This window comes from Myotis davidii, unplaced genomic scaffold (genome assembly GCF_000327345.1).
Source record: "Myotis davidii unplaced genomic scaffold, ASM32734v1 scaffold458, whole genome shotgun sequence".
NCBI lineage: Eukaryota > Metazoa > Chordata > Mammalia > Chiroptera > Vespertilionidae > Myotis > Myotis davidii.
The window spans coordinates 879,894-893,731 of record NW_006289819.1 but is presented as its reverse complement, the minus strand read 5'-3'; the positions used below and the strand labels follow the sequence as shown (position 1 = coordinate 893,731).

The 13,838-nt window shown below is 55.7% G+C and overlaps 2 protein-coding genes across 4 annotated transcripts in view; one reads left to right on the top strand and one right to left on the bottom strand.

Moving 5' to 3' along the window:
- Positions 1–35: 35 nt before the first annotated feature.
- Positions 36–5,983, top strand: SLFNL1 (schlafen like 1). The gene is made up of 5 exons (XM_015563199.1): positions 36–80; positions 1,803–2,234; positions 3,826–4,338; positions 4,612–4,755; positions 5,413–5,983. Exons 1-5 carry the CDS (start codon positions 36–38, stop codon positions 5,533–5,535), a joined length of 1,257 nt encoding a protein of 418 aa, XP_015418685.1. The 3' UTR covers positions 5,536–5,983.
- A 2,808-nt stretch (positions 5,984–8,791) lies between these two features.
- The window catches only part of CTPS1 (CTP synthase 1), a 21,718-nt gene continuing 16,671 nt past the window's right edge, over positions 8,792–13,838 (bottom strand). Inside the window, exons 12-16 of one of the 3 annotated variants that reach the window (XM_015563162.1) lie at positions 12,774–12,829; positions 12,585–12,681; positions 11,884–12,028; positions 11,281–11,372; positions 8,792–9,654 (exon numbers count right to left, since the gene is read on the bottom strand). In XM_015563162.1, the coding sequence (XP_015418648.1) occupies positions 11,288–11,372; positions 11,884–12,028; positions 12,585–12,681; positions 12,774–12,829 (383 nt within the window). In that variant the 3' untranslated portion in view covers positions 8,792–9,654; positions 11,281–11,287. The remainder of the gene's footprint in view (positions 9,655–11,280; positions 11,373–11,883; positions 12,029–12,584; positions 12,682–12,773; positions 12,830–13,838) is intronic. The other 2 variants (XM_006762557.2, XM_006762558.2) reach the window with 2 other exon arrangements.

Here is a 13,838-nt window from a genome sequence, read left to right as displayed (position 1 = left end):
ATGCCCTTCCCCTCGGCCACTGTCGGCTCCTAACCATGGTCTCCACAAAGCGGCCAGAGGGTCAGGGCTACCAAGCCAGAGTAGGCACAGTTTTCCACAGACGCCTGAACATTGGGGTCTGGTAGGCTGTGCTGCTCATTGGGGTGCTCCCCATAGGGCCTTGGCCTAGTGTTCAGGGCTCTCCTGTACCTCCGGCATAGAAAAGGGCCTGGTGTCAGGGAGCCCTGGACCCAACTGTGCGAGCTCTGACCCACCCTGGAGGTAGCTGAGCCCAGTTGGAGCCTGGGATTGATGACTGAAGCGGGGATGGAGGGCACCATGGGACCTGCATGGCACTAGGGCCTAGAGCAGTGGTTCTCAACCTTCTGGCCCTTTAAATACAGTTCCTCATGTTGTGACCCAACCATAAAATTATTTTCGTTGCTACTTCATAAATGTAATAGTGCTACTGTTATGAATCGTCATGTAAATATCTGATATGCAGGATGGTCTTAGGCAACCCCTGTGAAAGGGTCCTTCGACCGCCAAAGGGGTCGCGACCCACAGGTTGAGAACCGCTGGCCTAGAGAGACATCACAGAGGAAGGAAGTACATCTTCAGCCCCTGGGTTCTGGGAGCTGCCCAGGGAGCCTTGGGGCCAAGCTGGTGTATGGTTACAGAGAGGGTGGGGGTGGGGGATAGCATCCTCCTGAGGGATTTCCCACCCTTGCCTGCCCACTGCCTGAGGCTGGCCAAGAAGGCATTATTGGCTCTCATGAGATCACAGAGGTAGTTGCACGGGCCCCGCCCACTTCCTGCAGCCTTGGTTCTTGCTGCCACCCCATGCCAAGCCCCCAAGTGCCCTAGGGAGCTGCTGGCCAGGGATCAGGGAGCTGTGGGAGCTCAGGCCACTACCTCCCAGGAAGAGCAAGGACATGAGGTTCATAGGCCTCCCTTGTCCTTCTATTCCTGTTGGTCCTGAATGCCCCCACCTCAGCCTTGGTGGCCCCCAGGCCCTGACAACTTCAAGGATCCAATCTGAAAAGATGCAGGCTGGTGGTACCTGCCACACCGACCAGAAGCTGGGTGTGGGCGGGTAAGTGGAGGGGCTGGTGTGGGCACAGCTCAGGATTGAGGTCCCTGGCCTGGCGGGAGGTGGGAGGGCGGGTAGGGCCCCAGCGCTGACCATCATTCTGCCCCTCCTCACTTATGCTCTCTGAACCAAAAACGGAGGACTCCATCTAGGCTAGTTCTTACGAAGGGTCCACGAGCCTTCTCAAGTTAGACATACACATATATGCAAAGCCCATTCTTCTGGGGAGAGGCCATAGCTTTCATCAGCGTGCCCAAAGCATAAAACCTCTGGTCTAAAACCCTCTGACCCAGCCCTGACCATTTCAGAGCCATTCTGGGCTCACACCAGGTTCAGACCAGGCAAGCAGAAGCAGCAGTGGGGCCACAGTCAGGCCTCAGAGCCTCAGAGACCTGAGTCCTGGTCCCCTCTGTCCCTCTTTGGGCATATCCCCTATCTTGCCCCCTGGACTGGAGGGGCAGGCTCTCATGCTCTGTTCTCCGGCCCAGCCCTGTCTGACTCCTCTTTCCTGTCCCAGGCCTGGGGTGGCTGGCAGGCCCTTTCCTGCTAGCCCACTGCCCTCCCTCTCATTCTGGCCCTTCCCAGCCCCTGCCCATCTGTGAACCTCCCAGGAGCTTTGGCATCTCTTTGGTCCCCTGGAGGCCCTCGGCCAAGCTGAGAGCCTGAGGCCCTGGGAAGAGCAGCCAGCAGTAAGGAATCCCGGAAGCCCTTCTGAGGGAAACCCCTCCAGGGGCCCCCGGGAAGAGATCAGCACAAACTGGTGCAGGAGCCCCTCATGGAGCCCCCAGGCAAGCAGTCCCTGCAGGAGCGCCCCACAGAAGAGTCCCTGCCTGAGGACTCAGGCCTGGAGGGGGCTCCCAGCACGCATATGCTCTACGTGGGCCACCTAAACCCCCAGTTCTCAGTGCCGGTGCTCGCCTGCCTGCTCCGAGACACCCTGGAGCGGCTGGAGCTGCCAGTGGCGCGGGAGCACATCGAGGTGGTGAGGCGGCCGCGGAAGGCCTATGCCCTGGTGCAGGTGGCCACCCCTGAGGACACCCTGGCCTCCCTCCGCTGCCGCCTGCAAACAGCCTTGGAGGAGCACCAGATCATCAGGGAGCTGGTGGCCCGCGGGAAGGAGCTGGTGTTGGGAGACGGCTGTGAGCCCACACACCACAGAGAGGTAAGTGAGGCTTTCCCGGAGCCACCTGGCTGCAAGCCCCAGAGCCTGATCCAGGGGTCTGGGTATGGATGGCCTGCACCGCCATCCATAGGTGGAGGGGTATCTTTGAGAAAGTGGGGACAAATCTGCAAACTTGGGGACTGCTACCCAAAAAACTGGCCTGCAGTGGGCGCTGCCAGCTCACTCCCAAAGGGACAGTGTGCTTCCAGCCAGAAGCATGTGTAGAAAGGCGGATGTGCGGGACTCCTCCCTGGTCCTCTGCATCCCCGCCTCTGGAGCCGGGCCGGCCCAGCCTCAGGTCCCAAGGGGATCCTCATTTCCTCCTTGGACCACCTCACTCAGTTGACAAACACCAGCAGCCGCTCTATGCCAGGCTGTAAAGCAGGGAGCCCTCTATCTATGAACAGAGCCAGACACGGCCGAGGAAGCTGATGGTGGCCTCCGTAACTGTGGGGGGACACAGGAGGGCTCCCATTGCTTTCTGGGACAAATTAGCAGGGGGAGTGAACGCCGGGCTGGGATTTAGGGAGTGGGGCTGGCATTCCAGGCAGAGGAACATGGCACATACAAAGGAACAGGGTGGTGAGGGGAAGTTATAGGCAGAAGGCAGGCCAGGCGGTGTCCCTGGAGCTCAGGCTGAAGCTGCAGAAAGAGCAAAGGAAGAAAGAGGGCAGGTGCCAGGCCACCCAGGGCGGTGAGACCCAGTCAGTGGGACTGAAAGGTTGGCTTCTACGGGGAACATGAGGGAATACTTGCCTCACTGAGGCCACGCAGGTCACTCCATGAGACAGGTGGTCCTGGTTTACCTTTCCTTTTGGGGTGAAAATGCCTCTGTGTTTAAACTGCTGCAGAACTAAACAGCTCTGTGACTTGCACTTCAAGATCAGAGCCTGATTGCGTGTTTGTATGACAGTTTCTCACGTTTGTGATACACCTGTCTTTTCTGGGCACTGTGGGGCGGATAGGGAATGCCCCTATCGCCATGCCCCTGCCCACACTGAGCTCCCGGGCTGGAGGCCTCTTCCAGAGCCTAGCAGGCAGGGAGTGGCCGTGGGCTCATGCCCAGAGCCCCCGGACAGAGCAGAAAGCACGGAAGGGAACTAGGGAGGGCCTGAGGAAAGTTGACGTTCAGGAGGAACGAGTGGTCCAGAAAGTGATCAGCTAGGGTTTCAGGAAGATCAGGAAGGGGTGGGGTCTCAGTTCAGAGACCTGAAGCTGTCACATGGGACCTGAGGTATCTCCTGGTGACCCAGTCCTGGGCCTCAGAGGTCTGTCCCAGCCAAGTGGGAAGAGATTGGCCCACAGCTGTCCCAGCTTCCAGCCGGAGAAGGAGAGCTCTTCTTACCCACCATGCATCTCACAGTCCACCTGGGAAGAGGGCAGCCCAGCCGGCAAGAACCAGTGGCTGGTTCCAAACCTTGATCCAGCAGCCTTTCCCTCATGGGCTGCAGGACCTTGAGCAGAATTAGATCCCTCTGCCTGGGAGGAACACGGGGCTCCGCAGTGGGCTGGGCCCCAGGGTGGTGGAGGTGGGAGTTCTGGAAGCCTGTCCCTCTTGCTGTCCTGCTCAGGGATTCTTGCTCCACACCAGCAGGAGGAGAACAGAGACCCGAGCCCTGGCCCCAGCCCCGGACCCAGCCCGGGCTCTAGCCGCCCACCTGCCAGGCACACCAACGCCCCGCCGGCCCAGGCCCTGGGGTGGCCTAGCTCCATGCACCAACCCAGCTGCACACGCTCGGACAGCGCCATCGTGCACCAGGAGATCCAGGGCCAGGAGAGGCTTTTCCAGGGCGCCTTCCTGGGTAGTGAGACGCGCAACATGGAGTTCAAGAGGGGCGGCGGCGAGTACCTGAACCTGGCCTTCAAGCACCACCTGCGGCGCTACGTGTGTGCCTTCCTCAACAGCGAGGGTGGCAGCCTGCTGGTGGGCGTGGAGGACAGCGGGCTCGTGCGGGGCATCCGCTGCAGCCACCACGAGGAGGACCGCGTGCGCCTGCTGGTGGACTCTGTCCTGCAGGGCTTCAGGCCGCAGGTCTTCCCTGACGCCTACACGCTCACTTTCATCCCAGTGGTCACCACCTCCACCAGCGGCATGCCCCTCAAGGTGAGCTGCGGGACAGGAAGGTCTCTGGGGCTGTTGTCATCTGTCATTTCACCACCCTACACGTGATGGCCCACATCTACTCTGCTGAGCAGTGCTGGGCAGGAGGTGGTGCAAAGGAGAGTCGGGAAATGGTGATGAGAAAAGAGACTTGGACTAGCCCTGCACCAGCCCCACAGACTGTCCCCAGGAGCCGAAAGCCAGGACCAAGCAGGCAGGATTTGGGCTGCACACTCTCCCCTGCAGCATCCCAGAGCTGTTATTGCCCTTGGCCAGGTGATCCGCCTGAGCGTGCACGCCCCGAAGGCCCAGGCGGAGCCGCAGCTCTACGAGACAGACCTAGGGGAGGTGTTCCTGCGCCGTGAGGGGAGCATCCAGGGCCCGCTGGCCGTCCACGCCATCCAGGAGTGGTGCAGACAGGTAAGTGGAGAGGCTGGTCAGGTGGGATGGGAGCCAAGCTGAGCAGTCCTGGGCAAGCCCTCAGCTTTTCCTTGATGCTCCATTGCCCCGTGAGTGTGCCCGAGGGGCTGAATTGAAATATCCCTACCACCTGCCATATTCCACCATTGCGTGGCTGGGGGAGTCAGCAGAGTAGAATATTGAGAAGTTTTAAGACAACCCTGAGGGCTGTATACATTTTGGGGGAGGCCCTCAAGATAAGGGGCAGGGAGTGCTGGACATAGTCCCAAGCAAAAGCCTTTTCAAGAGGGAAACATCAGGTGGCAGAAAAGCAGAGGAAGGTGGAGAGAGAGGACATTGTGGGAGGAGGGGCTGCCACCTGAGCTGCCTCTGGTACTTGAGGAGGCTGCAGGGGACAGGTCATCCCAGGGCTTGGGATGCTCAGCTTCCCTCAAGACCCCAGGTCTGACTCCATCAGGGGTGTCTGCGTGGCCTGAAGACCAGGCTTCCCCACCTGGCAGTGTCAATCCGGTGCCAGAGGCCTTGAGCAGCCCCCCACCACCACCACTATCAGGCTCTATGGGCCTTGCCCTCCTCCGTCAGTTCAACCCTGGGAGGTGTGTGTGTGGACCTGAGATGATGTCAGCTTAGACAGCGGTTTCTACGATGTCCCCTCAGAAGTGGGCAGCAGAGCTGAGCAAGCTGGAGGAGAGAGTGACGGTGCTGACGGCCGAGAAGGAGGAGCTCCAGCAGAGGCTGCAGCAGCACAGGCCCATCTCCTGCACCTGCTGCGTCCTGTGAGGGCCCCGTGGGCAGGCGAGCGCAGGGATGAAGCTGGCACTCACCCTGGGAGATACAGGGATTGCCTATTTGAGCCAAAGACCTCCCAATAAACCCATCTGGCTGCTCAGAGGGGGACGGGAGCACCAGGCTTCCTTGCTCCTTCAGCAGCATTGCATACAGAGGCTGGTCCCACGTGGCTTCAATCCTGAGCAGACTCCGGGCTGTGTAGCTAATAAATTGCTCTTAGCATGAGCCCCGAGGAACCTCACCTTCAGAAAGAACCTGTAAAAACTTGGCCAGGCTATCCTGGGGCTGGGCTAGAAGGGGCTGTCCCTGTCCCTGTCCCTAAGATGCTCATCTTGCCCAGGCTGCGGTCTGTTGACTCCAGTTGGCTAGACAGGGTCAGAAAGGAACTTGTTATCTTGGGAAATGCCCTCTGCTGATGGCAAGGCACCTCAGTTACAGAGCAAGCAGGCAGCCTCCAGCCTTGGCATGCTGGAACTGTGGTTCTCATTGCGCTTCAATAAATTACAGAGACCTGGAGCAAGAATGATTATTCCTAGAACATCTGGCCAGACAGTTGGGTGTAGCTGAGTCATGAGTCACATGCCTAGTCCCGCTCTGTCCAGGAGGCCACGCCAGCCCTGGGGTCCTCCCACACAGAGATGGTCATGTTCCAGTCCAGACCTGCTCTAATGGCCGGGTACCTTGGGGGGAGTGCTACCTCTCAGAGAGTAGCAGTGCACTGGTCATCCTCAGGTACCACTTCTCCAGCACATAGGCACCTGCACAAAAAGGGCCTGGCTTTATCCCCCACTCCCCCGCCCCAAACCAGCAGAGGCAGAGGCTATAAAGCCAGCGTCTGACCAGGACAGGTCTGGGCTCAAAGCCCTTCAAGGGCTCCCCATTACATTGAGAGCAAAGCCCAAACCATGGTCTACTCTACACAGCTCTCTGACCTCCTGACCTGCCTTCAACTCCGCCTCCTCCCCTTGCTTATGCATTCCAGCGACTGACCACCTTTCATTACTTGTCTCAGGGCCTTTGCACGGGCTGCCTCCCCTGCCTGAAATGCTCCTCCCCCAGACAGCTGCTTGACTCATTTCCTCCCCTATTTTAAATGACACCCCCTCACCCGCACTGCCACCCCTTTCCTGCTCACATGCAAGATGCTAGCCCAGGCATCACGATCCTGAGATGCTTATTGGGAAAGAGCCGATTTCTGCAAAGGCAGGTTAAGTCACGTTGTAGCCAAGCTGCTCTGGGCAGCTAAAAATCGGCCCCGGTCACTGGGTTTGAAGGACACCAGAGAAGCTTGGCCAGGTTTCCTCCCCCAAAAGCTTCTGGGTACTGAACACCGGCACGGAGCCCGCCCTCCTGGGCATTTCTCGGCTTCGGCCTCATCTGCCAAGCCGGGTGGCAGGGTTGCTCAGGCTTCACGAGCCGTGGAAAGGCATCCAGGTCCTTTTCTAGAAAGGCTATGCAAGTGGCCAGCTCCTAACTGAGGTACTCTTATAGGGAGAGGCAGGAACTTCTAACCACTGCGAGTGTTTGCAAACCTCACACCCAGCCGAGTCCTCACTGTTCCAGGGAGCGCTGTCACCAGCGGGCATGTCAGAACCCTGTTTTGGGAATGGCTTTTGTATGGAACCACTGGCTAGGAAAAGAGGTTACAACCCCCCCAATCAGCCACATTCGAAGTACGAGATGAACATGAAGACATCTGTGAGGGGAGACATTTACTCTGGCCCATGAGGAACGGAGATGAGGCAGCCAGGCTGCTCTGGGTCCGAGGGACACCAGCTTCTGGCCTCAGTGACAACAGCCTTGGACAGCGAGTGGAAGACTGAAAAGGAGCCCACTTCTTCAGACGGGTACTCACTAGAGGCCGGAGCACAGAATTCACGCACAGGAGGGTCCCCTCAGCCCAGCCCGAACCCTCTCCAATCCGGGACCCCTTGGGGGATGTCCAGTGCACTGCTACTATCTGAGAGGTAGCACTCCCCCTAAGGTACCCGGGCCTAAACCGGCCGTTGGACATCCCTTTCACAATCCTGGACCGCTGGCTCCTAATCGCTCACCTGCCTGCCTTCCTGATCACCCCCAACTGCCCCATCAGCCTAATTAGGGAGAGGGAGAAAGAAACATCAATGATGAGAATTATCAATGGGCTACCCCCTGCACACCCCACACTTGGGATGGAGCCTGCAACCTGAGCATGTGCCCTGACTGGAAATTGAACCATGACCTTCTGGTTCATAGGTCAATGCCCAACCACTGAGCCATGCTGGCTGGGCAAGGAGCCCACCTCTTTTCTGGATCTCACTCGGAGAGGGAGAAAGAAACATCAATGATGAGAATTATCAATGGGCTACCCCCTGCACACCCCACACTTGGGATGGAGCCTGCAACCTGAGCATGTGCCCTGACTGGAAATTGAACCATGACCTTCTGGTTCATAGGTCAATGCCCAACCACTGAGCCATGCTGGCTGGGCAAGGAGCCCACCTCTTTTCTGGATCTCACTCTGTGGAGGAGGCAGCTTGTGAGCAGGTGTGCTCAGCAGCCAGAGGGTGGGTGCCAGTTTCACCAACATTCAAGGAGCAGGAATTCAGTATCGCTAAGTCTTACTTTGAAGGAAAAACCACCCAGGAGCCGGTCTCTGGGCTAGGGGAGCAGGACGACCTGCAGGGGACAAAGCAGTCTGCCAGGTCCCCGCTCAGCGGAGGGACGGCTTCTATGAACAACACGCTACTCGCCCTTCGCAAGCCCGAACAGCGCACGTGGCACCCGTGCTACTTTGAATTTCTATTTTTCGATGCTGAGAATCTAAATTTGAAGTCTTTTGGGAAGTTCTGGACCCTATTACAAAGAAGGGCTCCTTTCTTAGTTTTTATTTATTTTTTTTAATATATTTTATTGATTTTTTACAGAGAGGAAGGGAGAGGGATAGAGAGCCAGAAACATCGATGAGAGAGAAACATCGATCAGCTGCCTCCTGCACACTCCCTACTGGGGATGTGCCCACAACCCAGGCACATGCCCTTGACGGGAATTGCACCTGGGACCCTTCAGTCCACAGGCCGACGCTCTATCTACTGAGCCAAACCGGTTTCGGCTCCTTTCTTAGTTTTTAAACTATCAGGTCATCCACATAAGACTGCTCCCCTGGAGGACAGCCTGGGACGGGCGCTCAGATGACGGGAGGCACACAGGCATGCCTGGCAGCAGACACTTCCCATGTGCCAGTACATGAAGAGCATGACAAAGCACATCTCTTGTTCTGCATTATTTATTTCTTAAGTTAGAGTTTACACCAAGTCCAGCCAGAATACAAGGGGCACACAGCTGTGCCCATTGTTATATCATGTAAAGAAAATAGATTTTCATATTGCCTTTCAACTGCAGTAACACCATCCCGGAAGGAAGAAGTCCCTCGAGCAAAGCTGTTGATATGTGAGAGGGTCTTAGAGGCTCTGTTCTTTTTTGAGCGACCCCTTGATGCAAGGAGTGCTTCCCAGCCCCAGGAGACGCCCAGCCAGAGGACAGGGATTCTCAAATCACGCTGCAGAGAGACACAGACTTCCTGCCACTCATGTGACATCAAACTGACTGTCCCTTGGACAGCGAGTCCCAGCCACGGTTGGCACTGACAGTCCCCAGGCGGGGCAGTGCCAAGGCTTCGTTTCTGGTTTCACTGCTCTTGGCAGCACCCGCAGGTCCCCAGCACCAAGGGTGTAGGCATCAGCTAAAGTTACCCTCTGGGCACACCAAGCGCATGATGGTCTAGGCCTCCCTGGGGAAGCGAGAGGCCACACACGCAAATCCACAGCGACGCAGGCGGCTGCAGAAACGAGGCGCTTGGCGGGCACTCCAGCCGCCCTGTCACCGCTCCTGCCCGGATGTCCCGCCTCCCGTCTGAGGCGGGGGCTGAAAAGGAGAGTGTCAACACCAGGCAGCCACCATGCAGGAGCCGATACACACGATGGGACATGCAGGTCACAGTCTTCCCAATACCCTTCCCCATAATAAAATATTCTTAATAAAAACATAATTTAAAGGAAGTGTCAAAAGCCGAGTGTAAAATCAAGCTGTAAACTCCCGAAGTCTGAAGGCTCTCTTGAAGAATCACCCCTGCTTACAAAAAAAACAAAAAAAGACAATTAGCAATTACATGACGTACGCATTGTTAAAGTAGAAAAGTCAGAATCTGGAGTCAGCTGCTATGTCAACTATGTCTGTTTTTCATGGAAGTCTGTGGTAGGAGCCTGACATGAATAATTACAGCTAAATGGATCATTCCTATAGAACCACACGCTTTTACGATCTTACAGGGACCTCTACACCTGCCCCAATACGAGCACTCTTTTCAGAGCATCCAGCCGCTAAAAGTGCCACGGACTGAGCTCTCCACTGAGGGCGCAGTTAGAATGCCATGTAACTGACCAAAGATCTACCCTTTCCTGTTCCAGTCTCCTTTCTCCCGGGGCAGTTTTTAGCCTGTCAGCCTCAGCACACTGTCCGCCGGAGAGCACCGGCCAGGCCATCTGGGCTACACGCTCACCCGGCAGAGAAAGCAACCACCGCCTCCCCCCAGCACAAGCCTACTCCTCTCCCGGCCCACCTCATTCAGGTGGCTAATCAACCAAGGCAGACGGCAACAGCCATGTGCCCCCTCGATCAGGTCTGCGCGGTGCAGGGGCCCACTGCTACTGAGGGCAAGGGTACAGGAGCTCAGCTGCTCAACTTATCTGTGATGGGAACCCCCGCTCCATGGGACCAGGCCACATCCCTATTCTCCTTTAGACCCCGGATTCCTGATTGACACCCTAGCCCCCTCTGGTACCGTCAGCAGCGGCCTATATTTGCTGACAGTTCACTCAGTCATCTTAGCAGGACTTCATACACTTCATGGCAGTGCCCACATCTACAATACTTTATATACTGACAAGTCCTGTCACTACAAAGACAAACATTCAAAGTTCGCTCAATAATTATTTGGATTTTAAGGGATTTCCAGAATAAGCAGCAATCAACATAAAAGTATCACATATATCAATATTATAGCATTTCCTGATGAAGGCATGAGGCTCTGCAAAAATGACAATTACTATGTTGTCATATCATCTGTCACCTCCTTCAAGATCTCCAAGTTTATGGAAACATGAAATATCGATGGCTAAGAATCCTGTCCTCCCAGATTTAGTCAGATTAGCACCTGAATGTAGCAATCCATAAGGAGACAACTGCTCAGTGACTGGTGTCCCCCACTGGAGTCCCCAGAGCAGGTGTGTAACTGCATGTACTTGGGTAGAGCAGGTGTGTAACTGCACGTACTGGGGCAGAGCAGGTGGGTAACTGCACGTACTGGGGCAGAGCAGGTGGGTAACTGCACGTACTGGGGCAGAGCAGGTGGGTAACTGCACGTACTGGGGCAGAGCAGGTGGGTAACTGCACGTACTGGGGCAGAGGAGGTGGGTAACTGCACGTACTGAGGCAGAGCAGGTGTGTAACTGCACGTACTGGGGCAGAGCAGGTGGGTAACTGCACGTACTGGGGCAGAGCAGGTGGGTAACTGCACGTACTTGGGCAGAGCAGTACTTGGAGGGGTCTCACCCACTTGATGCCCACGCTGACCATACCATTTTCATTCTCTGGCAGATAAAAATTTTAACACTAAACTCATGATATTCTAGTAATTCTAGTGTTATCACCATTACAAAAACAAACAATAAAAACCTAAAGCTTAAAAATAGCACATACATTATCATCAGTCATGATTTATGGATGGAAACTTCAATTCGGTGATCTCGGAGTCAGGGGAGCTGCTTCCGCTTCTGTCACTGTAGGTGTCCCTGTAGAAACCAGACGGTTTACTCATCATCTCCCGCCAAAAACTCACCTCGCTTCCCTGCTTCTGTAAGCACGGAGCCCATAGGACACGCTAGAAGGACTCTACTGCATCACACATTCAGCTGCAGAGCTTCTAGTTACAAAGGTACACATTTGAACTCTGCTGCAGTCACGATACCGTAGGCCTCAACCCAGGGTGACCAACTGGTTCTGGATTAAGGTGCACAGCGGCTGACAACTGCAGCCGACACCCGGGGAAAAATCACCATCCCCCCTGGACCACAGGGTCCTACTTGGACTGGAATCCTGGAACCCCGATGCTACAGGTGGGGGACTCGGCAGTACTGGGGTAGGTCATGGGCGGCACACAGGCAGCCTGAGAAAACCCAGGGATGAGGTCACCGCAGGTCCCTGTGAGATCCCCCAGCCCAGCTCCTGGGCTCGGCTTATCACCAGGGGGCGATGCTGCTGTGTGGAACCATGACCACCGAGGGCCGAGGAAGGTGACCCGACCTGGGCGAGAGCCTGCAGCCCTTCTGGAGGTAATGCGGGAGCCGCCCCACGGAGGCCAGGAGGAGGCCGAAGTACGGCGGGGACGGCTTGATGGGCCTGGACAGGAACTCAGGGTGGTACTGAACGCCAACAAAAAAGGGATGATCTGAAACAGAAACATGCGAGAAACAGCTTCATCATGCATGTGCACATCACATGTATTAGAGACTAAATCTTGTTAAATGTTTCACATGTGCACAGACCCTACAATTATTTGAAACTTCGTCTTGATTGGAACCCGGGTTAAAGTACCCACAAGACATGGGAGCAGATGCCCTCTCCCCTGCCCGTGTCAGCCTCCTGGCTGAAGGCACCTCCTCTCCAGATCCTGTCCCTGGCTCCCCAGACATCTGAAGGGTTGAGTCACAGGTCACATTAGATTAGAGGGGGCCCAAGGATCGAGTCCAAGCTCCCATCCGGGAGGAGGAGGCACCAAGGCCAGAGCTGGAATGGCTGCCTGCAGGAGGTCCCTGGCACAGAGCCGCCCCATGGGCCCCGTGTCCCTGGGCTCCAGGCACCTCCGTCGCCAAGACCCCCACCTCCCAAGACAGTGCTGCTTCCTATTCTGTTAGGTCAAGGGTAGCAGCTAACATGTTTGTGTTTCCCCACGTGCCAAGAAAACCGTACTGTTTTCCATTAGATACAGCACCCCAAGTACTCACCTTCCAACTCCACAATTTCCATTCTCTCTCCTCCAACATCTTGGCCAACAAACTTTAAGCCTTGCTCCTCCAAACACTTTTTCAAGACTGGATTCACCTGTTGAAGAATGAAGACTAATTTCTCAGCTTACTGTCTCCAAAGCAACAGAAAGGAGAAAAATTTAAAAGTCACAAAACTCAATTCCTCACCTCAAATCTGTGGCGGTGCCTCTCTTCCAAGTAATCTGAATCTCCGTAGAGTTTCCCTGGCAAGAAAACAAACAAACAAGTAACCAAAACCAAAACCATGCGGATGTAGAGAATTCTGATTTCACACACACACACACACACACACACACACACACGAAATCTATTCACAACCACACCCTGCTTTCCACTTCTATCATCCATGCTTTTCATCACCTGGGCCTTTTGAAGGTTATTTCTGATTCCCCTGCCACCTAAGCCACCCGCTCGCAGCAGCAATTCAGGCTGAGTTTGGGCTCTGACATTCCGACCACATGGAGACAAACTGGAACAGAAACAGACTTCACCACCACCCTCCCACCTGAGCAAACTACCTTGGAAGATGAATCAGGAGGCCCCGAACGAAGCCCTGAGAGATGTCTGAGGAGCTACACAGGTGACCGCGGGGCCAGCACTGCGCGGTTAACTCACAGCTGTCAAAGCTCCGCAGCCCCGCTGGCTACCCAGGAACAAGCGCTGCACCTGCAAGTGCCGCTTTGCAAACCCACGCGGGCTGCCAGGTGGAGCCCTGAGTCCCAGCACGTTAGGGAGGGGGCTGAAGGGTCGCCCACTCAAGTGACTCAGACTCTGGGCTGCTGACCCCACACACATGCAGTCACTGTCCCAGTGGGCAGGGAAATACATCTTCACTGTCTTAAATATTTTCCTCCCCAAAGTTTCCCGAAATCTTTAGCACCTGCTAGTACTTTTAGAATTAAATCTATTTAGATTGAACTTTATGAAACGGCCATTTTTGTGGGACAACAATTCCACATGGTTCAGCCTCACAATATAGGAAAGGAAGAGGTTACAGTGGATTTCACCTAACGGCCTCATTCTGGTGACTCATCCATACCCAAGACCCTCCTGGTCCCAGCTGCACTGCCTGGGACCTTCCTAAGACCCATACCGTGGCTTTGCCTGCTTCAGTGGATCCTAGAAGTGCATGACTGGGAAAGGAAAGGAACTTCTAAAGCAAGAACAGAATCAAAAGCACCAGAGCCCAGCCCAGCACCCCCCCCCGCTCCC